We start from the raw sequence: 23,666 nt of genomic DNA on the forward strand, positions 1-23,666 counted from the left end.
CCTTGCCCGCCCTTGGGGGGGCGGGATCGGCCCCCCTTCAGGCGCCGTGATGACGTCACGGCGGGCGTCGTTGCCATAGCGCCGCCGGGCCGGACCGCCGGAGGGGATGGGAGCGAGTCTGCGGCCGGCCCCCGCCTCGTGCCACGTGATCTGCCCCCTCCCGTCACCGCGCTCCCGCCTCACGTGGGCCTGCCTGCCGGCTTCCGGAAGTGCGTCACGGGCTCGGGCCTGTCTCCTGAGTCGGCCCGCTCGGAACTTCGGCTCCAAACAAAACAGACCGGAGCGGCGGGCGGGGCCGTGAGTGCGGGACGGGCCGGGACCGGCCGCGCCGGGGCGGCGGCGGGGCCCGGCGGGGCGGGGAGCGGCGACCGGGGGCGGCGCGGGGTGAGGGCCAGAGCCGCGGCGGCGGGCAGGGCCCGGGGGCGGTGGGAGGCCGGGATGCGGCCCGGGGGCTGGAGGAGGCGGGGGGGGCGGGGAGCGCGAGGCAGGGCCGGGGCGGCGGGGAGGGAGGCGGTGTGGGAGCGGGTAGCGGATGGCGGTGACGTGAGAGGGGCCTGAAGCGAGGGGGCTTGGGGTGGGGCAGGAGGTGGGGGCGGCGAGGGACAAACAGCCCAGCCTCGGGGCGCGGGGCACGGCAGGACGGGCCGCTCTGCCTGCGTGGGGGCGCTGCCTGGGCCTGGGGCAGAAGCACCGTTCCCGGTCCCTTTCCCCTCTCCAAATGTGTGAGGCCGGGCGGCAGCGCAGGACAGGCCGGGGGCCCGCCACCAGCTGCTGTCTGATCAGAGTCATCTTCCCCAGAGACTTGTCAGGGCCTGGGGGGAGCTGGGCCTGCCGGGCTCCCCACGCAGCACAGCTATAAAGGCTCGCTGTTGTCACAGTGCTTTGGGGACACGCTGATTTCCACACGGGTTGGAAATGTTGCGTGTGGTAGCGCTGGGCTGGGTGCCTGCTCTGAGTGGCTCTGTGCTCGTTCTGGCTCAGCCTGTGCGTCAGGCACGCCGAGAGACTGAAGTAAGAGATGAGCTCAAGTCTTGAGATTTCTGATCCCTCAGGGGGGATGAGAAGCAGAAGGTGCCAAAAGTACTTGTGTGCACAAGGAGGGAAGAGTTTCTGTTGGCTGTATTCGGGGCAGTCAAGAGTCTGTGGAAGGATGAGGCTGGGGGATAGGTAGGCTTCTCCGCAGCTACCCCAGCAAAGGCCGTTAGGCACTGAGGGGGGGGTGCAGCAGGCAAGAACCAGGGGACCTCTTCCTGCCAAGAACTAAATGAGCCCCAAACACAGAGGGCACGTTATGTCTTGTTGTGCACCTTCTGCTGTCATTCCCTGAGCATTTACACTACCCCGGTCTGGTGCTGCAATGGGAAAGGGGTGGCCTTTCTCCCTGGCTCTTCACTCCCGTTCCTGAGTTCTCCCTTTTCTTGAGCCAGTGAAAGTGTTTGTGCAGCCCCAGAGCAAACTGGCTTGTGGAACTGATTTAGGGTAGGACAAACTTGGCAGAAAGCAGTTTCGCTCTGGCTGGGCATCTTGATCCGGTATGTGCTGCAGCCATGTGGGTGATCGCACCAATGCAAAGGCTGGGAGAGCAGAGGGCAAGGCAGTGCCTCCTCTCTCAGCCGCGAGGCCAGGCTTTCCTGGCTCGGGGAAGGATTGTGTAAGGTTTTGTACAAGCACCCAGCCCATCAGGAGCTTCTCAGAGGTACACCTGCTGTCCAGATGGGGTGGCCTTTGACCACCTCTCCCCTGCAGTGGCTCCCACAGTCCCGACATTCACAGTGCCAAAACCTCTGTGATCCTCCGCACCAGGGGGCTGAACATCGCACCTGGTTGCACGTTTCCTAATGGCAGAGAGGGAGAAAGTCTCAGGGATTAGAATAGTCGAATGGGAATAACACTGCTTTGCCTGCACTCCTTCAAAACCAGGTGGTGCCTGCAGCAGCCTCGGGCTGCTCTCAGTCTGGCAGCTGGAATCAGGCAGAGCTCCAGCCCTGCTCGGTTCCTGCCTGCCATCAGGAATAACTGTCGGTAAAGCACCCGAGGGAGCAGAGCCCTCAGTGAGGCATGAGAGCAGCAGGCTTCTCCTGAACGAGTGAAAGCAGATGTGCAGCCCTGGCTCTCACCCCTTCTTGGGAGGACTTTCTCAGCCCTCCAGTACCCCTTTTGGAGCTTGCTGTCACCCTGCCCAGCAGTTACCCTGTGCCACCCCTTCGGAGGTGCAGGAAGGAGGCAATGGAGCCTCGCCTGGCCCTGCACAAAGCAGTCACTGCTTCTTGTCTCCCACTCCTCGAGCTCTCACCCTAGAGGCAAAAGAAATGCAGCAACAAATGCTTGCGTGTGTTTGCCAAGCCCAGGTTAGCTTTCTCAGTGCCAGGAAGCATCTGTAGCATCTGCAGCCGGCCTGTTTCGGTGTTGGTGGGGGCTGGAGCTGAGCAGCAGCGTGCTGCCAGTGTCAGAAGCCCAGCCTTGTGAACCATGGCCATGTTTGCCGCTGCGAGAGGCCCTTCCCTTCCCTCTGCAGCCAGAGGTGCTGCTGCATCCCAGGGAGACCCAGTGTGTGTGTGTGGCAACTTGGGGGTGTCACTGTCCTACCGTACTCTTTCAGGCTCTTTGGGGCTGATGCCAGGCTCTGCTCAGCATCCCCGTCTCCAGGTTGTTTCGGGCCCCTCTGCCACGGGTGGCAGGAGTTGCCTGTGCCAGGCAGCCAGGCTGGGCTCGGTGCTTGAGCTTTTCACTTGGCTTTGGTGGCTCTTGGTTACGAGGGCGGATTGGCATGAAGAGAAACGGTTTGGGCGCAGCGCCTGCCGTGGGACTGGCTTTGCTAGAGTTGAGGGCAGGGCGGGACTTCTTTGCTCTCTGGGGTCCATTGCAGTTTGTGGCTACAACTCCACTTTTGTGGCTACTTGTTGCCCTGAGCATTTCTAGAACATGCCCCAGTGACGTGGGGCAGGTAGCACAGAGCCGCCAGTGTGCTCCCTCTGACTGAGCATTTCCCTTGGAGGTGCCTCCTGCCCCTGCTCCTGCCTGAGCAGAGCTGTGGGGTCTGTGCTCGGTACACAGGTGAGGGCAGGACAGGGTGTTCCTGAGAGCATGCCTTGCCTCCCACTGAGGGAGAAGCAGGCTCTGTGGAGCTGGGCTAGGCCAAGATGCTGTCAGACTCAGCTCTGTGCCCTCAGATGGGAGCAGGGCCGTGGGATGGGGTGTGAATCAGTGCACCAGGAGCTGCTGCAGGCTGCCAGCACTTGGAGGTGAGCAGGATCCACGTGGCTGGGCCCACTCCCCCTCCGCAAACCCCTGCAGATCTGTGAGTGCTGCTGGGGTCAGGGTGTGCAGCCGGGGCAGCGAGGGAGGAAGCCTTCCCAGCTCTCAGCTTTCGCCACCTCCACTGAGGCACTTCGAGTGGGACCGTTTTCAGTGGGTTGTTCCATCGGAGAGCAAAACTGAGACCAGCCCTTGGGCCAGCGGCTCCCGAACGCCATAGGGGAGCTGGCTCTGCCTGGGAGGGCATGTCTAAGGGGGCAGTGGCGAGCACCCTGCCTGCCCTGCCCTCTCCTTGGGGCACGAAGAGCAGAGGTGTCCTGTTTCCAGGCCAGGCCCCGCTGACGCTGTCTGTAAACCGGCGGGGAGATGAATATGCAAGGTGCAGTCATGCTGGTTAAGCTCCCAGCTGGTGGGCGGAGGGGGAGGAACTCTCCTGCCAGAGAGCTCTGCTCTCATCTGTCACAGGAGACTGTCCCGGGCTTGCTCCTGCTTCTCCCCTTTCTTCCTTCTTAGGGCGTTACTTGCTCCCGTTCCCGCCCTCTTACATGGGGCACTTGTTTGACTGAAATAGCTGCTGCCCTGAGCCATGGGGCAGGCTGCCCCGGCTGACCCTGGAGACTCGATTTTGCACATCAGGGCTTCCCCGTGTCCTCGCCCTCGGCTCTGCCTCTAGCTCTTGTTAGTGCCAGCGGCCCCTCTGGGCCAGTGTTATTGTAGTGGCAGCCGTGAGCATGACAATTGCTTTCCAGGTTTTTAATGTGGGCCACATGTAGAAGACCCCTGGTTGTATCTTGGGAGCTCTGACAAGCCCATGCTTTTGGCAGTAAGCGTTGTAACAGCTGTGATGAGGTAGGTTTCCTCACTGAGCACTGCGTGGGGCTTCCCGTAAATGCTTCAGGGAAGGTCGTGTGAGGGCACTGGCCCTGGGAGGGCCCAATGCTGGGGCAGAGACTGGATCCTGATGCTGTTGGGCCTTCTCCACCTGCTGCCACGCTCGCTCTCTCCTCTCTTTAGGCCACTAGTTCCTTGCCAGAGAGTTTGACCACAGAGAGTCGCCAAGATAGCTGGGCCAGGAAGAAAACGTCGCACCCCTGACCCAGACTCCATTACTGACCCCGGCGGGCCGTTTGTGTCCTCCAAACGGCTGAAAATGTCCAGCAGCACCAATGCCCCTGGCCAGAGGAGAGTGTCTCGGGGCTTAGATGATGCCACCAACAAGAAGAAGCAGAAGGATCGAGCCAACCAGGAGAGCAAGGAAGGTGAGAGCCCCTCGGCAGGGCTGCAATGAGCAGGCCCGTGGTTTCTGGGCACCGCAGGGTGGGAGCCTTGCAGCCATCTGCTGCAGGATAAGCAGATTTAACTAATCGCTTCCTGCAGCTGATGGTGACCCATGTGATGTGGGATCCTCTTCAGCACAGTGTCCTCCCTGGACCTGTAACCTCCTTCTTTCGGGCACTACTTAGGCCCAGCTATGTGAGAAAGGTCAGGCCTGTGGCCTTGTTAGCTTAAGCCTGGAGTTGGCCTTGGTGGTTATTTCTAGACTCTGGTTTTGGCTGGGACTGAGCTGCCCCGATGCAGGGGGAGTGGGACTGAAGCCTGTGGGCACCCTTGTAGCTGGAGACAGTGCTGCTTCCCCATGGATGTGCCAAGGCCAGACGCTGCGAGGCAGCGCTGGGGTGCTGACAGCACCTGCCGAGTGTGGGGCCCGCGGGTAGGGCTGGTGCTTTAGCTTCTGGGTCAGGGCAAGGTGTGGCTCAAGTGAAATGGTTGCTGTGGAGTAATTCCCCCTGTAGCTCCTGTGTGTCCGATGACAAAAACGATGCCTCAGGTGCAGGGAATGCCTGTGGGCAGGATGCGAACAAGAGTCCCTGCGGCCCTGGAAAATTGCTTGATTTCTGTGCCTGCTCCGTTATGACTGTTGTAACCTCAAAATCACAGGGTGTTTTATAGGCCAAGGTAAATGAGAGCTTACTGAGATCTGTGCTGGAATGGCCGGCTGCAGTCCCCGATGCAAAATCCCACGGTGCACAGAGCGCAGCGTTGTGCCTTCTCTCAAGTGGGAGGTGTGCTGTTTCTCTGGTAAGGCCTGACCCTCCGCTCCTTCTGAAGCAGGGGGCTCTTGCCTTCACAGGGGCTGCAGTGTGGTCATGCTGCCTCCGTCCCCCTCTGTGCAGGGGTGATGAGGGGCTGGAGCACGCTGTAGATCCTCCAGGCAGTGCCTCTGCAGCGCTTCTCCCACTGCCAGCCGCAGCTTCGCACCAGTGACCGTGGTGGTCAGCAGAGGTTTCCTACTGGTTTGTAGCCAGTCAAGGGAGGTAGTGACAGCCCTCTGAGTGCTCTGGGGTGGGGAAAACAGCCTCAGTTGCCACTGTTTCTTTGCTCCAGGACAAGGTGCTGTCACTTTAAGCCCCTTGTCTGGCAGAGCTCACCGCCCTGTGAGGGTGGTGCGGACCCTGAGACGCCTCTGGCTGTCGGAGGTAATCCTGCAGGGAGTGGGGATTAGGTGTCAGGTCAATTTGGTTCCCCAGCCCAATCTAGAAGGAGGTTTCGGCCGTGGATGTTGGCAGCTTGTGCAGGAACGGGAATGTTAAAGTGTGGCTGGGCCATGCGGTGCTGTCATTAACAGCAGAATTGGTTTGAGCACAACCAAACATCAGGTTATCCTCGTTGGATCAAGGTAGGGCTCCTCTGTATGGCCTGGTGTGCTGAGCAGGGACACACAGCCTGGTTACCACAAGCTCCACACTGAGACATGCCTCAAAGCAGTGTGGTAACGTGTTGCTTCTACTGCTGGGTAGACTGGGGTATAGTGGTGTAGCCCAGAGCAGCTGTCCTGGGGTCTGACTTGCTGTGGTGCTGCAGGCAGGGCTCCGGGGAGGGGAGGGGTGTGAGAAAGCGGAGGAGGAGGGAAATGAGCAGCACGTGGAGGATGAAAGCCCTGGGCAGAGGTTGAGGGGAGAAGGAAGTGATGTGTGAAACGTTGGGCGTCAGCGTGTGCCGGCCCACGCTCTGAGGTGACAGAATGACGGACCTGCCCGCGCTCTGCTTCTCTGCCCACCAGTGTCTTGCCCTGAGCTGGAGCAGGCTGAGACTGCCCCGGAGAAGGACTCGGAGGAGGGTAAGTCGAGGCGTGCGCCGGCTGTCAGCGCATGGCCGTGGCGTGCCCTCGCCTCGTCGTCGTGCCATGCTCCGGCACTGAGCAGAACTAACCCCAGCGCTCCCTCGCCTCAGCGTTGATCTTAATGGGCCGCGGCCTTCCCGGGTCAGAGAAGGGTGCACGTGGTCTGCGAGGAAGAGGCCCTGGGCGTGGGGCAGGCTGCTTCCCGCTCGGGTGTGACGGTGTCACCGAGCCCAGCCCTGGGACACCGGGACAGTGACATCTGTCCTGCCAGTTCCTGAGCAGGAGCTGCGCTGGGCTGGGAAGATCCCAAGTTGTGTCACCCAGCAGGCTCTGGGGGCTGGTTTCTGCCCTGGTCTGGGCTGCTTTGAGGACAGAGTAGGACATCCTCATGCCACAGAGGGTGGAACAGACCTGATGGAAATCACCTTTTTGCCTTGAAGGCTTCAGGACACCTCAGGGCCACACCTGGAACCTGGCAGGCACCTGGGGGAGGTTCTGCCTGTGATGGAATGACACTGCTGCACCATTTTCTGCCTGGGTGCGGTGTTCTTGCCCAGCTGGCGAGCCTGCCCGTGTTTCAGCTGTGTTAACAGTGCTCACCTGGCAGGAATACAGGGTGTTGGTGATTGCAGCTGGGCTGCTTGATTTGCATCTGCAAAGGGAAAGTGGCAATTTCTGATTGTGGTCAGAGTCCACTTGAATCCCCCAGAGTAATTCTGTGGCTTCCTTGTTCCCTGGGAAAGCAGCTATTGCTTTGTAGTTGGCAGGAGCCACCCCTCCTTCCCAGCCGCCACTGCTGCACGTGACGGGGCTGGGAGCAGCGCTGCCTTTCTGATCTCTCCAGTTCCCACTGGGATTCACCTGCCCTGCTGCAACATGTGCTCTTGTTTGTGGCCTGTCTGATGAGAGCAGGTTGCGAGCGTCCCATTTAATTGGCATGATCTGTGTCCCCTGTGTTGACCTCCTTGAACTGAGCATGTGTTCAGGCTCCCAAGCCAAGGAGCGGGCACCGCAGGCTCATGCCCCAGTGAGTGGATGACACTTCCCTCCCTCTTCCTAGAGCTGCTGCTGGATTGGAAGCAGAATGCTGACGAGATCATCGTCAAGCTGAACTTAGGCAGTGGAGCTCTGAAGGTGGAGGATGTGGATGCTGCTTTCACCGACACAGACTGTGTGGTCAAACTACCAGGTATGGAGAACGGAGCAACTGGTGCAGGCGTTTCTCCAGCGGGACTTGGCGCAGCTCTGGCCTAGACATGGGGCTGATCCAGGCAGGCTTAAAACCTTTCCTTCAGAGGCAGTGCCCTGCTGTCAGCTGGCACAGGTTCAGCCAGCAAGCGGGGCTGATATGAGAGCAGTGTAAAAGAAGAAGGGTATGGAGCTGGGGAGGACAGGAGCTGGCCTCTGCGCCAAGTGAACAAGTGCCCGCTGGTGCATCTCTGTCCCCTCCTCCCCGGGATGACTGAGTCGGCCCTGGGTATCCCTTGGAAAAGTGACTGTGCCCCTGAGGGCAGGGAGGCCCAGGGCCTTCCCTCTGGGAAGGGGGCCAGCCAGATGTACAAAGCAAATCCAGGGAAGCTGGCTGAAGCCCTGAAGGCTCCTGGGGTATGGTGGCAGCCTGCCTGCAGCCTCCTTGGCTCTGGATGAGTGCTCCCTTGATCCTCGGGGCAGGTGAAAGGGGGCTGTGAGTTAGGTGACAGCTGCCTGGAGCACTGCCTGAGGTGCGGTCCCCCTCCGCTTCCAGACGGGCGCCAGTGGAGTTGTCAGTTCTATGAGGAGATTGAGAGTTCCTGCAGCAAGGTCCAGTGCAAGAAGGGCAACTTTCTACAGCTGGTGCTTCAGAAGAAGATCCCACTCCATACCTGGTCTTCACTTCTGGTGAGGAGGGGAGAATGTGCCTTTTGAGGGAGCTTATGGAGCCCGGGGGAGCTGGGGTGAGGGTTTTGCTCCCTGCTCTTCAGCTGCTCAGGGAGCAATGTGGGGGCACATCCTGCGTCCATGTGCTCCATGAGGGCAGTGAGCCAGCTGTCTCTGTCCCGGGGAAGGAGTTGTTATCGTACACCCGTTCCTACCTGCCACACAGCCTCCAGGTTCTGGAGCAGAGCCTCGGCATGCCCTGGGAAGGGGGAGTGAGGGTGAGGGGCTGGCAGAGAGTGTGAAGGGTGTTTTTACCTGGATACCTTCCCACTGTGCTGCATTGCTTTTCACAGAAGAGAAGGAAAGACGGATCCAAAGAACTAGCCAAAGGGGCCACATGCTGGGAGAACGGGAAGGAGAAGGCTGCTTCTGCAGAGCTGGCCCCTGAAGAGCCGAGGGCTGAAGGCGCAGAGCTGCCGAGGTCCCGGCGAGAGCCCTCCAACCCCAAACGGGCTCCGGGAAGAAGCGAGGCCCTGGGAGGGAAAAGCCCAGCCAGCCCAGGGACGCAGAGCGGCCCCAGCGCCAAGCGGGCAGTATACCTCAAAGTGGCTCCCACCGAAGAGGAGCCAAACGCCAGAGTCACTGGGAGCGTGGAGCCCAGCAAAGGGCACAGCGGGAGGGCAGGCAGCCGCCGCAATGGCAGAGCCAGCCAGGTCGATGCGCCCACAGCCCTCGCAGACCTCGCACCGCCACTGGAGAAGGTACGTGAGGACCAAGGTGAACGGAGGGGGGCACCCCTGCTCCCTCAGCCCCCCTGCAGGGAATGCTGCTCACACAGGGAGCTGTTCCTGCTGATGAGATGGGCTCCAGGGTTCCGCGGGTGGTGCTGAGGGGCTGGCGTGGGCCTGGCTGTGGTGGAGGAGAGGGTGATGTGAGGACCGCACCTCAATTACTGGGTTCAGTTTTGGGCCCCTCACTCCAAAAAGGCCATTGAATGACTCGAGTATGTCCAGAGAAGGGCAACGGAGCTGGTGCAGGGTCTGGAGCACAGGTCTGATGGGGAGCGGCTGAGGGAACTGGGGGGGTTTAGTCTGGAGAAGAGGAGGCTGAGGGGAGACCTCCTGGCCCTCTACAACTCCCTGAAAGGAGGGTGCAGAGACGGGGGATGAGTCTCTTGAGCCAAGGAACAAGCGCCAGGACAAGAGGGAATGGCCTCGAGCTGCGCCAGGGCAGGGTCAGACTGGCTCTTAGGAAGTATTTCTTTGCAGAAGGGGTTGTTGGACGTTGGAATGGGCTGCCCAGGGCAGGGGGGGAGTCCCCATCCCTGGAGGGGTTGAAGAGTTGGGTTGACCCAGCGCTGAGGGATCTGGTGGAGTTGAGAATGGTCAGTATGAGGTTAATGGTTGGACTGGAGGAGCTTCAAGGTCTTTTCCAACCTTGATGATTCTGTGATTCTGTGACCCTGCGGTCGCTGGGCGGTGGTGCTTAACGAGGCCAAGCGAGTTGTGGGATGTGTGGGGGAAGTGGGCGGTGTGGAGCTGTGCCTGCCTGGCTGGCAGGAGTCACAACGGGTGGGCCAGGGCAGCTTGGGAGTAACGGTGCCTGTTTTTCACTGTGTTTCTCTCTCTTGAAAGGCTGTGGTTTTGGCCAAGGAGGCTGTTCCTGTGGAGATGCCGCCTCTTGCAGCTACCACAGAGGTGTTCCCCCACCGTGTTGCCACTTGTGTGGAGAAGAGAGTCCTGCAGCCAGGCAGCCCTGCGGAGGCCTTGCGGGGCCGGGACTGCACGCCTGTCCTGGGAGAGAGCTCTAAGACTGTCCCAGCAGCCACCCCTCCCCTGGGCAGAGACAGTGAGAAGAGGGACTGGTCCAAGGATGACGTAGCTCTGGAAGCAGCAGCTGATGGTGAGTGGCTGGAGCCTGGGGATCAGCCCCGTTGGGAAGGTCCATCTGTTCAGGACCTCTCCTGGGTTAACCTGCAGCGTTGCCTCAATGCGCAAAGTAGGTAATGTCTCTCTCCATGGTTTTTCTCATTCAGAGCCAGAGCCTTTTGTGAGCCTGACCTTTGTCAAGAATGACTCATATGAGAAAGGCAACGACCTGGTGGTAGTGCACGTCTACGTGAAGGAGATCCACAAGGAGACATCCAAGGTGTTGTTCCGGGAGCAAGACTTCACGCTGGTGTTCCAGACGAGGTACGGGCATGCCTCGGGGTGGTGCCAGACTGCTGCGGAGCTCCTGGTTGTGGCTGGGCTACTTGTTTGTTTGCTTCTTCTCACTCACTCCCAATTTCTTTGCAGTGACACAAACTTCCTTCGCCTCCATCCTGGCTGTGGCCCCCACACAGTGTTCCGGTGGCAGGTGAAGCTCAGGTATGGCTCCTGTTCTAGCCCACGCCAGGGCGAGGGAGCTGAGAGTGCAGAGCTGGAGCAGGAGCCGGTCCCCACTGGTGGGTCTGTGCAGGGAATGCTCATTTCTGCACCTGGACATCTCCCTTACACCGTGCTGGACTAATGCCCCAAGCCTGGACTGCTGCAGCTCTGGGTGGTGGCTTGCAGGGGAGGAAATCCCAGTGCCTCCTTGCCCGCAGTACCCCCCCAGCCTGTTCTAGACCTCTTAGGGACAGAGGCAGGCCAGCCTGTGTGCGCTTTGGGCAGGATATCCAGCAGGAAGGGGCATGTGGAGCCAAGCAGAATGGATCTCCCAGGAAAGGGGCCTTCTGTGTGCCCAGTGTGGCCAGGCTTGAGGGTTTCCACCCTTGTCTTGTCTGCCCAGAGGCCATGGCCCTGCCTTGTAGAGGCTTCAGCATCTCTGAGGCTGCTGGGGGCGGGTCTGGGGCACCCCTGACTTGCCACATGTCTTGCAGGAACCTTATTGAGCCGGACCAGTGCACATACAACTTCACGGTGGCTCGCATCGATGTCTGCCTGAAAAAACGCCAGAGCCAGCGCTGGGGGGGGCTGGAGGCTCCAGCCACACGAGGTCTGCACCCTGCCTTCTTGTCTTGCCTGTCTGCTGCACCCTAGCAGGGCAGGGGCCCCCCTCACCGCTGGCAGCTGCTGGTTGGTGCCAGATCCTCTGGTGTGGGGTTGTGGGGAAGGAGAGGGGCTGAGCGGATGCAGCTAGGAGAGGTGTGGGACAGGGCAAGCCAAATGTTAGGGGAAGGGCACCGCTGTTCCCCTTGCTCACGGGGAAGAGGGGTAGGAGAGAGCCTGTGTGTGAGCATGGACCGAGCAGCTCAGCCCCACCGTGGGCAGCGCACGGTGCTGCTAACCACAGGCCCACCCTTCCCCCTTTTTAAGGTGCAGTGGGTGGTGCAAAGGTTGCCATGCCTACAGGCCCTACCCCTCTGGACAAGAACCCCCCCGGCAGTAACCAGCACCCCCTGTCCAGCAAGGAAGAGGCCCGAGCCAGCGACAAAGAGAAGCCGCGTGTAGAAGATGGGGGTCTGGATGGCGTGGCAGCCCGTACAGCCCCAGAGCATGTGGCAGTGAAACAAGAGCCGCACATCCCATCGGTGAGTGGGGCCCCACGCTGGATTTGACCTGGGTGGGAGGAAAGGTCCTTGTGGGACCCCACCTCCTCGGTGTCACTCTGGGGATGGCAAACTGTTGTGGAGGAGGTGGTGGTGCTCCTCAGTCCTAGCTGGCAGGATCAGGGGCTTGTGGGAGATGGTGTGATGGCTCCAGCTCTGTCTGAGGGGTGCCTTGGGCTTTCTGGGTTTCCCTGGTGTTCCCAGAGAGACCCCCCAAGCGCAGCACCCTCACACCCACCTCTGCTTTGGCAGCCCAAACCAACTTGCATGGTGCCACCGATGACACACAGCCCCGTGAGCACCGAGAGCGTGGAGGATGACGAGGATGAGGATGAGAAGAAGAAGGTCTGTCTGCCTGGTTTCACGGGGCTGGTGAACCTGGGCAACACCTGCTTCATGAACAGCGTCATCCAGTCCCTGTCCAACACCCGGGAGCTGCGGGATTACTTCCATGGTGAGCCCACGCCGGGAGCCCAGCAGAACCCTGCTGCTCGGACAGCGCAGCCAGCGGCCACCCTCGCTCTCCTGTGTCTCTTGCAGATCGGTCCTTTGAGTTGGAAATCAACTGCAACAACCCGCTGGGGACGGGGGGACGCCTGGCCATCGGCTTTGCCATGCTGCTTCGAGCGCTGTGGAAGGGCACGCACCATGCCTTCCAGCCCTCTAAACTGAAGGTAGGGCCACAGGCGCTACGCAGGAGGTCGCTGTGGGTCCCCAGCCCTCCTCTGTGGGCGTTTGGCTGCCCTGTTAGTGCCACAGAGAGCTGGGTGGGTGTGGGTGGGTGCAGACAGACTTTGTGTGGAGCATAGGCAGTGCTGCCGGGGGAGCTGCTGGCCAGCCGTGACCACTGTGCCTCTTCCCAGGCAATCGTGGCCAGCAAGGCCAGCCAGTTCACTGGCTACGCCCAGCACGATGCTCAGGAGTTCATGGCCTTCCTGCTCGATGGCCTGCACGAGGACCTCAACCGCATCCAGAACAAGCCCTACACAGAGACCGTTGACTCAGATGGGAGGCCGGACGAGGTGAGGATGTTCCTCCACAAATCCACTGTGAGAGCAAGCTCTAGCCTGGGTGATTTAGTGTAGTTCTGAGACCTTTCTCCCCACAGGTGGTAGCTGAGGAGGCCTGGCAGCGACATAAGATGAGAAATGACTCTTTCATTGTGGACCTTTTCCAGGGCCAGTACAAATCCAAACTGGTGTGCCCAGTGTGTTCCAAGGTAGGGCAGCCCTGGAGGCTCTGTCCCAGTCCTAGCTGCGCAGCAGCAGGCTCCTGACCCTCAGAGAGCACAGGGCAAGGCTGGATCTCATGTCGGCTGGGGCTGCCTCCCTGCTGATCTCAGCTACAACCGCTTCCCACAACTGAGTGTGCTCTCATATCTGCAGGTGTCCATCACCTTTGACCCCTTCCTGTACCTCCCTGTGCCCCTCCCGCAAAAGCAGAAGGTGCTGACTGTCTACTACTTCGCAAAGGAGCCGCACAAGAAACCCATCAAGGTAAAGGACACCATCTACTGTGGGGAGGGAGCCTGAGAGGGCTCCTGGAGGTGCCTCAGGCAGCTGGTCATGTACCAGCAGGCTGAGCCTTGTGTTAAGTAACCAATATGCCTTGGTGTGGTGTGACTGTTGTGGCACTTTCTTGGTGGTAGTTCCTCGTGAGTATCAGCAAGGAGAACTCCAGTGCCATGGAGGTACTTGACTCGGTGGCCCACAGCGTGCGCGTGAAGCCAGAAAACCTGCGCCTGGCAGAGGTGAGAGTGCTCAAGCTGGGGAGCAACCCATGGGCTGCTGTTGTGGGTGTTCTGGCTCCCCGAGCTCCGCAGGGAATATGGCCACCGACAGTCGCTTGCCCATATCCAGTGTATCCATGGGATGGATTTTGTCCATGCCTGGCAGTGTCGGGCACAGGGTGCTGCCAGGCAGATCCCTGCTTAGAAGGGCTTGGCCACCGCAGTAGGGCAAGGGATGTCCATCCTCCCCTGGCAGGGTGGGGGTGAGCTGAGCACAGCATCCCTGTGGGGCTGCTGTCTGTGGCTTTCACAGAATCATCTGGGTTGGAAAAGACCTTGAAGATCCTCCAGTCCAACCATTAACCTCACACTGACCATTCTCAACTCCACCAGATCCCTCAGCGCTGGGTCAACCCGACTCTTCAACCCCTCCAGGGATGGGGACTCCCCCCCTGCCCTGGGCAGCCCATTCCAACGCCCAACAACCCCTTCTGCAAAGAAATACTTCCTAAGAGCCAGTCTGACCCTGCCCTGGCGCAGTTTGAGGCCATTCCCTCTTGTCCTGGCGCTTGTTCCTTGGGTCAAGAGACTCATCCCCCCTCTCTGTACCCTCCTTTCAGGGAGTTGTAGAGGGCGATGAGGTCTCCCCTCAGCCTCCTCTTCTCCAGACTAAACCCCCCCCCAGTTCCCTCAGCCACTCCTCATAAGACATTCTCAGGAGAGGAAGCGTGGGGCAGCCCTCACACGGTGCCACTCCACTGTTTTTCTGGCAGGTGATCAAGAATCGCTTCCACCGCATGTTCCTGCCATCCAACTCGCTGGACACGGTCTCCCCCACGGACCTGCTGCTCTGCTTTGAGGTGCTGTCTCCAGAGCTGGCTAAGGAGCGGGTCGTGGAGCTGCAGGTCCAGCAGGTACGAGGGGATTTTGGGACACACAGGGAGGCTGAGCAGGAGGGGGAGAGCTGCATGCAAGGGTGACGAGCTGCAGCGAGCACGGATGCCCACCGAGGCTGCCCGAGTGCCTTTCCCTGCCCTATGGGTCCTTTCTCCTGCAGCGTCCGCAGGTGCCCAGCGGCCCCGTCGCCAAGTGTGCAGCCTGCCAGAAGAAGCAGCTGCCGGAGGATGAGAAGCTCAGGCGCTGCACGAGGTGCTATCGAGTCGGTTACTGCAACGTGTGAGTTGGCTTGGTGCCTGGCAGGGAGGGATGATCTCGTGCCTTGAAAGGCTGGGTGGGAGAGCTCAGCTCACTAGGAGGAGGTGGGATAGGCTTGGCCTTTGGGAGGAAGCCAGTCTGGCTCACGGTGCTCCCCTCACCCCCAGCACACCCCACTGGCCCTGCCGTGCTCCTGCCCAGGGCGGTCGCGGATGCTGGGTTCAGCAGGGGCTGTATGTGTTACAGGGCATGTCAGAAAACACACTGGCCGGACCACAAGGCTTTGTGCCGCCCCGAGAACATCGGTTTCCCCTTCCTCATCAGCGTGCCGGAATCCCGCCTCACCTACGCCCGCCTGGCCCAGCTGCTGGAGGGCTACGCAAGGTGAGGGTCTGGGGAAGGAGGGTGCTTCTGCCCCAGAGCTGAGCTCAGCCCTCTGCTTCGCCAGCTCTGACTGCCACCTCCTTGCCCAGGTACTCAGTCAGCGTGTTCCAGCCTCCGTTCCAGCTGGGCCGGATGTCACCGGAGCAGGGGCTGCAGCCTCTGCTCCCAGACAAGCTGGAACCCCCAGCCAAGAGCAGCTGTGCAGCAGCCACATCTGCCCCCGAGCTGGGGGACGGGGATAGGGCTTCCAGCCTCCTGCAGGAGCCCCCGCTCTCGCCAGCTGTGCCCGAGCTGCACCCGGAGCTGGCGGACACCGGCACTGTCCGGAGCAAGGTCTTGGCAGCCAGGAGTTCCCTGCTGAGCTTGGATTCGGGCTTCTCCGAGCACATGGAGTCGCAGGGCGACAGCTGTTGCGAGAAGGAGCCGTCCTATGAGAGAGCCCTCAAGCCAGAAGGTAAGAGGTGCTGCAGGGTAACTGCGTGTGTGCCAGGAGCTCAGGCAGCCCCGAGACAAAACAGGAGCAACTCCTCCTCCTTGGGGTGTCCTCCCACCACAACATCTGTTCTCCCCTTGTGAACTTGGCCCGGAGACCCTTGGGGAACACGAGGCCCTGGGAGCTGTGTTTTGGCAGTGCTGCCCCACCTGAAATGCCTGCCTGCCCATGCTCTGCCTTGCCCTGGCAGGGCCCACGGGGCAGAGTGGAGACCTGATGAAGAAAGAAGCTGGAGTGTTTTGTTGTTGTGGGAAGGCAAGGGGCTGGCAGAAACCTCCCAAGAGTCCCGTGGGAGGGCAGAACCCGGTGCGGGCTGAACCCCTCGGGGCTGTGAGCCGCAGCGTTTCCCTCGCTCTGACTCAGCTGCACGGGAGCAGCCTCTCGCACTCGGCTGCCTGCCTGTCACGTTTCCAGACACTCGTCTCAGGATGGCAGCAATGTGCAGCGAAGGGGCAAGGCAGGCAGAGGATCGCAGTTTGCCAGGGGCAGGCGCCTGCTAAAAATAGTCAAGGACATGGGGCACGTGGTTGTGTCCCTGCAAGGCCGTAGCATGTGAGGTGGGGGTGGGGGCACTGCAAATTCTTGGCCCCTACGCAGGGCAGACAGGCAGTGCCACCACAGATCTGTCCCTGCCTGTCCACAGCTGCCATCCCTGGGTACCAACACACTCCAGACTCGCTGAGCGCCCGCGCCACGCAGTTCTACATCAACAAGATCGACGCTGCCAACCGAGAGCACAAGCTGGAAGATAAAGGTGAGCCCAGAGCCCCGGAAAGTGCCACCTTCATCCCTCATGGCTTCTGGCAGGGTGGTGGATCTGCCTGGCCGAGGAGCCAGAGGCTGCCTGACACAAGGTGAACCCCAGATGTGACAGTGGCCTGAGGCTGGACAGTGAAAGCTGTGTCTGGCACAGGGGAGGGCAGGGCTCTGCTGCACAGAGCTGCTGCCTGGAAGTTCTTCTTGGGCATGACATTCCTGCTCTCCTCAGCAAATAGACCCCATTCCCTTCAACCTCCTGTATCCGCAGAGGGTCTGTGATCTCTTGTCGGGGTGGGATGGGTGCCCCCATCCAGCAGTGGTTACGTAGGCGCTGCCGAGAGGGGCTGTGTCAGCCTTGCGCCCCGCTGCTGTGGGGTGGTGAATGTGGCCATGGGGCATTTCTCCATTCCTGGCAAGCACTGGATGGGCAAGACTGCTCCTAGCCCTGGCAAGGTGGCCTGGCCTGGCCTGGTGTAGGGCAGGTATGTGAGGTGTGCACCCCTTTGCAGGTGACACCCCCCTGGAGCTGACAGACGACTGCTCCCTCGCTCTGGTGTGGAAGAACAATGAGCGCCTCAAGGAATTTGTGTTGGTGGAGTCCAAGGAGCTGGAGTGTGTGGAGGATCCAGGCTCGGCCAGTGAAGCAGCCCGGGCTGGCCACTTCACCCTGGAGCAGTGCCTCAATCTCTTCACCAAGCCCGAAGTCCTGGCTCCGGAGGAAGCATGGTGAGAAAGGCAGCAGGGTGGGTTCCAGCCCGTGGGCCCAGGCAGCAGTGGGGGGTTTCCCGGGAGCTGCCCGGGCCTGCACGCTGTTTCTTCTGGCAGCCAGGAGCGTTGGGCTGGCCTTCCCTGTGCGCTGGGGAGGGAGGCCATAAGCAGGGAGCAATGCTAGTGCTCCGCAGCACTGTGCTGGCTTGTCCCTGGCAGGGGAGGCTGAGACCTGCCGCGTCTCCTCTGCCAGCCCCACATGTGGGGGGACCTCGGGGCTGGGCTGGGCCACGAGGCCTGAGGCTCTCCCCATGCCGGTAATGACCCTACTCCTCCCCCAGGTACTGCCCCAAGTGCAAGCAGCACCGCGAGGCCTCCAAGCAGCTGATGCTGTGGCGGCTGCCCAACGTCCTCATCATCCAGCTCAAGCGCTTCTCCTTCCGTAGCTTTATTTGGAGAGACAAGATCAACGACATGGTGGACTTCCCCGTCCGGTGAGAGCCTGGGAGGGGTGAAATGGCTGGGTTGGCACTGCTTTACAGCCCAACCTGTCCCTGCCTAACACTGACCGGCCCCAATTTGTCCCCGTGTCTCTCCCCAGAAGCCTGGACCTGAGCAAGTTCTGCATCGGGCGGAAGGGCGAGCAGCAGCTGCCCATGTACGACCTGTACGCTGTGATCAACCACTACGGAGGCATGATTGGGGGGCACTACACAGCGTACGCCCGCCTGCCCAATGACAAGAACAGCCAGCGCAGCGATGTGGGTGAGGATCTGCCCTCCCTCTTTACCCTCCCTGCTCCTGCAGCCATGGCCTGTCTGCTTGCTTTAACCCTTCTCTCCTCTCAGGCTGGCGGCTCTTTGACGACAGCACAGTCACCACCGTGGACGAGAGCCAGGTGGTAACCAGATACGCTTACGTCCTCTTCTATCGCCGGAGGAACTCTCCTGTGGAGAGACCCCTGCCAGGGCACCCCCCAGACCACCGAGCCGAGCGCACCCCCTCTGCCGAAGCTGCTGCCAGCCAGGTGAGAGCTCGCGTCCCTTTCGGCGCTGTTGGAGCCACGCAGAGCCTTGAAACGTTCCCAAGTGCCCACGCACAGGGCCCGGCCCGGTATCTGCCAGCACCCACGGAGCCTGGCGCAGCTGTGGTGTGGTTTCTGCCCCTCTTCGACACCAACCACGTGTTGGGTCCTGTCTTGCTCTGTTCTCTCTGTGAGCTTGAGACGGTCCCTGCCCTGAGGGATGACAGGAGAGCTGGTTCCTGTCGTCAGGAGTGGGAGTGCTGATGGGAGGGCACCGGAGGAGGCAGGAGAGGGCCCAGCCTCGCCGGGGTTTGTGCCGGAGGAAGGCTGTGAGCGACACAGCAGGAGCTGGCTGTGCCAGGGAGCAGTGAGAACCTGCCCTCCGCAGCCGCTCTCGAGGCAGGGTGTGGGGGACGCTTTCTGCTGGGGCCCAGCTCGGGGCCAAGCTAGGTGCAAAAAAGGCAAATGCCAGCGCTGAGCCAGAGGCCTGGCAGCCTCTGCAGGGTGCTGAAGAGAGACCTGCCAGAGCGAGCTCTTGCTGCCGGGCTGCCCGGGAGGGGAGGGGAGGGGAGGGGTGGGCCAGCCTGCAGGCTGCTTTCAGCATGTGCTGGTGGGGAGCAGTCGGGCTGATCTTTGCGTGAACGTCTGACATGAAGGCCCAGGCTGGGGCGTGACGCAGCGCCCACCTGGCCAGCCCCCACCCTGCATCGCTGTGCTGCAGCCCTTCCCTCTGCGCTCAGCACCCCCGTGGCCCCATGGGCTCTGAGGATGATGCTCAGCTCATCTCTAGGCATAGTTGCACACGCGTGTGCCCTGTGGGGCTTCCTGACCCGTCTGGCTCGCGCAGCCCTCAGCCCGGCACCCCGGTTCTGCCCTCTCGGCTGGGGACAGGAGCTGCCTGTCCCTGTGGCCAGGGAGCGTCCAGCATGTTGGTGTCCTCCTACCTGGGCTGTTCCTGCCCTTGGTGGGAGGTGCTCTGTGCGTGTCCTGGAGCAGCTCCCCTCGTTGAGGGGGGGTCCTGGGCAACAGGAAGGCTGTGCTGCTTCTCCCACGCCGGCAGCGGGAGCCTTGGGGGGCCCGGGGTGGCACCGAGGCTCACTGTCCGCCCCACGGCGCCGGGGTTCAGCGGGTCCCCTCATGGCACCGGGGCTCAGCGGGCCCCTGGCAGCGCCAGATCCCCCGCAGTGATGGGGCGCGTTGGATCCCGCCAGGGCTCAGCGGGTCCTTCAGCGCCTCGGACCCCCCCTGCACCCTCCCAGGCACTGGCTGCCCTCCGGAGACCTGCGCCCTGATTGGCTGCTCGGCAAGATTTCCCCCCCCTCCCTGCACAGTGAGGGCCAGGCTGTGATTGGCTGCCTGCAGATAATCCTCCTGGAAGCCAGGCTACGATTGGCTGTCGAAGCATCCCCACCCACCAAAGCAGAGCTGTGACTGGCTGTGCTGTGACCGCACCTCCCACTCCTGCTGCCCCAGCTGGCTCTGGATTGGCTGTCGTCTGAAAGATCCTGTTGAGAGATCCTAAAAGCTGGGCTGTGATTGGCTGTTCCCTGCCTCCTCACCACCTGGAACCCACCAATGCCAGCGCATCAGCTCCACCGGGATCCGGCTGCCCGTTCCGCTCCCCACGAAGACCCAGCCTGGCAGCTGCCCACGCTCCCTCCGCAGAGCTGCCCGGCTGCGCCCCACGTTCCGGAGACCCCGAAGACCCCCGAAGAGCCGCGGGGGCGGGCGCGACCGCGATGGTGCTGCATGGGGAGGAGGGCTGGCTGGGCACGGGGCTGGGCTTTGCAGGTAGCCGCTTGCCCCGGGGGATGGCGAGGGGTGTTGCCCGTTGTGTTCTCCAAGTGCTGACGCAGGTTTCCACATCGCAGGCTTCTCTGATCTGGCAGGAACTGGAGGCTGAAGAACAAGAGCTGCAGCTCGAGGCGCCCCAAAGGCCTGCAAGAAACTGCTGGAGGCCCCGTGGCCAGAAGCGGAATCCGGGCATCTCCCAGCACCCAGATGAAGGCTGCGTCAGATACTTTGTCCTGGCCACCACGGCCGCAATTGTGGCTCTCTTCCTGAATGTCTTCTACCCGCTCATTTACCAGACCCGCTGGAGATAGGCACGGGTACGCGGCCAGCTGCGGGAGCAGGGCTGCCGGGGCACGCACTGTCCTAGAACGCTACACGACGAAGACGTCGGGCAGCAGGACAGAAACTGCCGGGAAGGACTCACCAAGGGAAGTGTGGGGCTGTCGGCTCCTGCCTGTCTGCTCTGGCATCTCCCGTGCCAGCTGGCAGGGTTGTGTGGCCAGCCCGCTGCCTTGCCAAGGCCCAGAACCAGCAGCCCATCTGCCCTCCCTCACCCTTGCTGCCCGCTGGGAGCGGGACAGACCTCGTGGCTACCTGCTGCTCAGGAAGGGATGTTGCCACTGCAGCGCGGCTGGGGCCTGGGAGTCCCCCCAGGAACATCACCCACCTCTGTTTGGCTCCCAGGAAAGAACTGGAGACCTGTTGGGAGGCTACAGCAAGGGCAGGATGCCCTGACACGGGTCCTGGCTCCCAGCTGTGCTGCTGCAGGGGCCTTGCGATCCCTGGGGCTGGCACAACCAGGCTCCTGGGCCAGCCCGGTCCCTCCTGCCAGCCCCCCGTTGAGCCTCCCGGTGCCAGCTGCCCCTGCACCAGTTGTGCTGGGGCCAAATGGGCTTGTCACTGTGGGCTCGTGTGCTTCCCTGGAGGCTCAGCCCCTGCCACAGCTCCTCTTCCCTCAAGCAGCTGCTGGGGTGCCCAGGGGGAGCACCTGCCTCCGGGGGCTACTGGCTCCCACCAGCCCCTAGCCCAGGGGGGCGTGTGGGCTGTCCCTGGCTGTGTCTGGGGGTGGGCCAGGTCTGCTGGGGGAGCACGGTGCAGCACCTCGTTTGCAAGGGGATCGGCTGCCCGTGCTGCGGGAGAGGTGTGGGGTCGGGGAGTGCAGGTAGGACCTCGGTGTGTTAATAAAGCCAGGTTTTTCCAAAGAGATGCAGCGTCCCTGTCCTGTGCGATGGGACCCCACACAGGGGCAGGGACTCTGCACTGTAGCTGGTGCCCTTCCTGTGCCTGAGGAGACTCTCCAGCCCAGTCCCCGTGTCCTGGGCTCCACCGGGTGCCCGGTGCACCCTGTGTGGCAGAAGGCTCAGGGCAGAGCTTTGCCTGCCGATGCCACGGGGCACAAGCTGGGCTCCCCCTCCCCAGCCCTGGAACAGCAGCCCTGGCGGGGCATGTGCAGGACCTGGGGAGCCCGGTGAGGCCAGGGTATGGGCTGGAGCTCCAGAGGTGTCTGACATTGAGACGTGTTGCCCTTGGCTGAGCGTGGCTCAGACTGCTCCGGCGTGTTTGGGTGGGAGAGGTGACTTCAGAGCCGTGTGACTTCCTTTTCCGTCTCCGCTGCCGTCCCGCCGGCAGTGCCCTTGGCTGGCTTGGGGAAGGATGCTTGGCAGGGAAGGGGCTCCCCTGTGTTTCTGGCTGGGGCTTGAGCCAGACAATGAGGAGCCCAGGGCTCCCCCGCCGCCTCGATCCTGCACCCCTCTCGCACGTGTGCCGTGGTGGCCTCCCTGCCGAGCGGGACCCAGCCGGGGAGCCCGGCGGGGCCGTGCCGTGGTCATAAGGTGGCTGTCCTGGAACAGTCGCCTCATTGTCTGCAGCCCTGGGCCTCAGCGACTTCCCCCGCTTGCCCATGGCGCTGGCCTCGTGGGGCTGAGTCAGTGCCCGGCGCCGGTGGGGTGACCTCTGCTCCGCCTGGCACCGGCACCCCGGGGTTGGGGCCCACAAGCCCCTGCCTGCACCTGCCTGCCCACCCTCCCCGCAGGTGGGTGGCCGGCAGCGAGGCCCGGGCTAGGCGCTCTCGGCCCTGGAAATCCCCTCTGGTCCTGTGCTGCTGTTCCTCAGAACAGGCTGGCAGCCTGCCCCGTAGCTCGCCGCTGCCGCCCGGCCTGGCTGGGTGCCCGTGCCGGGGCGCGGGGCTCTGCTCAGACCGGCCCTGGCCGCGGCAGCCCCGGGGGCACGAGTGCCGGGCTGGGGAGAGGCGGCAGCGCCGGGGCCGGGCTGAGCGTGTCACAGCCTGGCTTTCCTCGGGCGGGGGCTGCTGCTGGGAGCCCTGGGCACGTTGCCTTCCCCCTGCCCTCCTGCTGGGGGCTGGCACCAGCTGCGGCTCTCCGGGCCACGGATGCTGTGTGGGGTCCCTATCCTGAGGGGCCATGTCCCCCCAGGCACCCTGTGCCCTTGGCAGGGAAGGAGAAGATGGGAGGGCAGGGCCCTGGTCTCCCTCTCGCACCCCTGGTCTCCCTCTCACGCCTGCCTTCTGCTTGCAGGGACTGCCCCCGGTGCCGTTTGGATCCGGCCTGGCCCCCGAAGGAGCTCCGGCGCTGGCCGCGGAAGGCCTCCCCGACCGCTTCGCCAGCCCCGCTGAGCGCCCGGCCCCCTCCTACAGCAGCATGGAAGAAGTCGACTAAGGGTGTTGCAGGGCGCCTGCCCCGGGGGGTGCGGGCCGGGCCGGGCACCGGGGAGGGGGTGGGAGGGACAGGGTGGGGGGTCGGGGTTTGTCCTGCACTCATTAAACTCGCTGAACTCCACTCGCCTCTGCTGCCTGCTGTCCCCTGGGACACTCTGGTGCCTGGTGAGCCCCCCCCCTGCCCCAGTGTGGTGTTGGGGTCCCCAGCACCCTGCCACCCTGGGTGCCCTCATGCAGCAGCTTGTGGGCCCCAACCCCAGGGCACCAGCGCTGCAGGCAGAACCTCCCCCAGGTGCCTGCCAGGTTCCAGGTGTGGCCCTGAGGTGTCCTGAAGCCTTCAAGGCAAAAAGGTGATTTCCATCAGGTCTGTTCCACCCTCTGTGGCACGAGGATGTCCTACTCTGTCCTCAAAGCAGCCCAGACCAGGGCAGAAACCAGCCCCCAGAGCCTGCTGGGTGACACAACTTGGGATCTTCCCAGCCCAGCGCAGCTCCTGCTCAGGAACTGGCAGGACAGATGTCACTGTCCCGGTGTCCCAGGGCTGGGCTCGGTGACACCGTCACACCCGAGCGGGAAGCAGCCTGCCCCACGCCCAGGGCCTCTTCCTCGCAGACCACGTGCACCCTTCTCTGACCCGGGAAGGCCGCGGCCCATTAAGATCAACGCTGAGGCGAGGGAGCGCTGGGGTTAGTTCTGCTCAGTGCCGGAGCACGGCACGACGACGAGGCGAGGGCACGCCACGGCCATGCGCTGACAGCCGGCGCACGCCTCGACTTACCCTCCTCCGAGTCCTTCTCCGGGGCAGTCTCAGCCTGCTCCAGCTCAGGGCAAGACACTGGTGGGCAGAGAAGCAGGGCGCGGGCAGGTCCGTCATTCTGTCACCTCAGAGCGTGGGCCGGCACACGCTGACGCCCAACGTTTCACACATCACTTCCTTCTCCCCTCAACCTCTGCCCAGGGCTTTCATCCTCCACGTGCCACTGTGCCACCCAGCTCCGTGTCCCCTGGTGCCCCCCAGGGCCGCTGGCACTTGGTGCCCCCCACAGCTCCCTGTCCCTGCTGGGCTCTGCGGCCCGTGGGGTGTCCCCCGGTGTGACTTGGTGCTTGCTCTCCCCTGATGTGCTGGCTGTTTCTCAGTGCACCCTACAGCAGCGGGGGGACCCCCGGTGTCCCCCACTTTG

The 23,666-nt window shown here is 62.4% G+C and overlaps 1 protein-coding gene across 12 annotated transcripts; it reads left to right on the forward strand.

The window, feature by feature from the left end:
• The first annotated feature begins 199 nt into the window (after positions 1 to 199).
• On the forward strand, positions 200 to 22,556 carry USP19 (ubiquitin specific peptidase 19). Of its 12 annotated transcripts, XM_074835712.1 has the most exons (28): positions 206 to 297; positions 4,005 to 4,104; positions 4,270 to 4,514; positions 6,317 to 6,373; positions 7,437 to 7,565; positions 8,121 to 8,254; positions 8,587 to 8,994; positions 9,868 to 10,135; positions 10,269 to 10,425; positions 10,531 to 10,602; positions 11,097 to 11,212; positions 11,533 to 11,747; positions 12,018 to 12,219; positions 12,306 to 12,439; positions 12,629 to 12,787; positions 12,874 to 12,984; positions 13,151 to 13,261; positions 13,414 to 13,515; positions 14,268 to 14,408; positions 14,552 to 14,670; positions 14,896 to 15,033; positions 15,123 to 15,487; positions 16,170 to 16,280; positions 16,795 to 17,011; positions 17,335 to 17,487; positions 17,595 to 17,758; positions 17,842 to 18,020; positions 19,889 to 21,015. In XM_074835712.1, the coding sequence occupies exons 3-28, from the start codon at positions 4,406 to 4,408 to the stop codon at positions 20,120 to 20,122; spliced, it is 4,305 nt and encodes a 1,434-aa protein (XP_074691813.1). In that variant the 5' UTR covers positions 206 to 297; positions 4,005 to 4,104; positions 4,270 to 4,405; the 3' UTR covers positions 20,123 to 21,015. The 12 variants fall into 12 exon arrangements, with proteins under 12 accessions (XP_074691812.1, XP_074691813.1, XP_074691811.1 ...); XM_074835711.1 differs by lacking the exon at positions 4,005 to 4,104 and having other exon boundaries at positions 200 to 297; XM_074835710.1 differs by having other exon boundaries at positions 4,005 to 4,514.
• The last annotated feature ends 1,110 nt before the right edge of the window (positions 22,557 to 23,666 follow it).

The sequence above is a fragment of the Strix aluco genome, chromosome 11 (genome assembly GCF_031877795.1).
Source record: "Strix aluco isolate bStrAlu1 chromosome 11, bStrAlu1.hap1, whole genome shotgun sequence".
Lineage (NCBI taxonomy): Eukaryota > Metazoa > Chordata > Aves > Strigiformes > Strigidae > Strix > Strix aluco.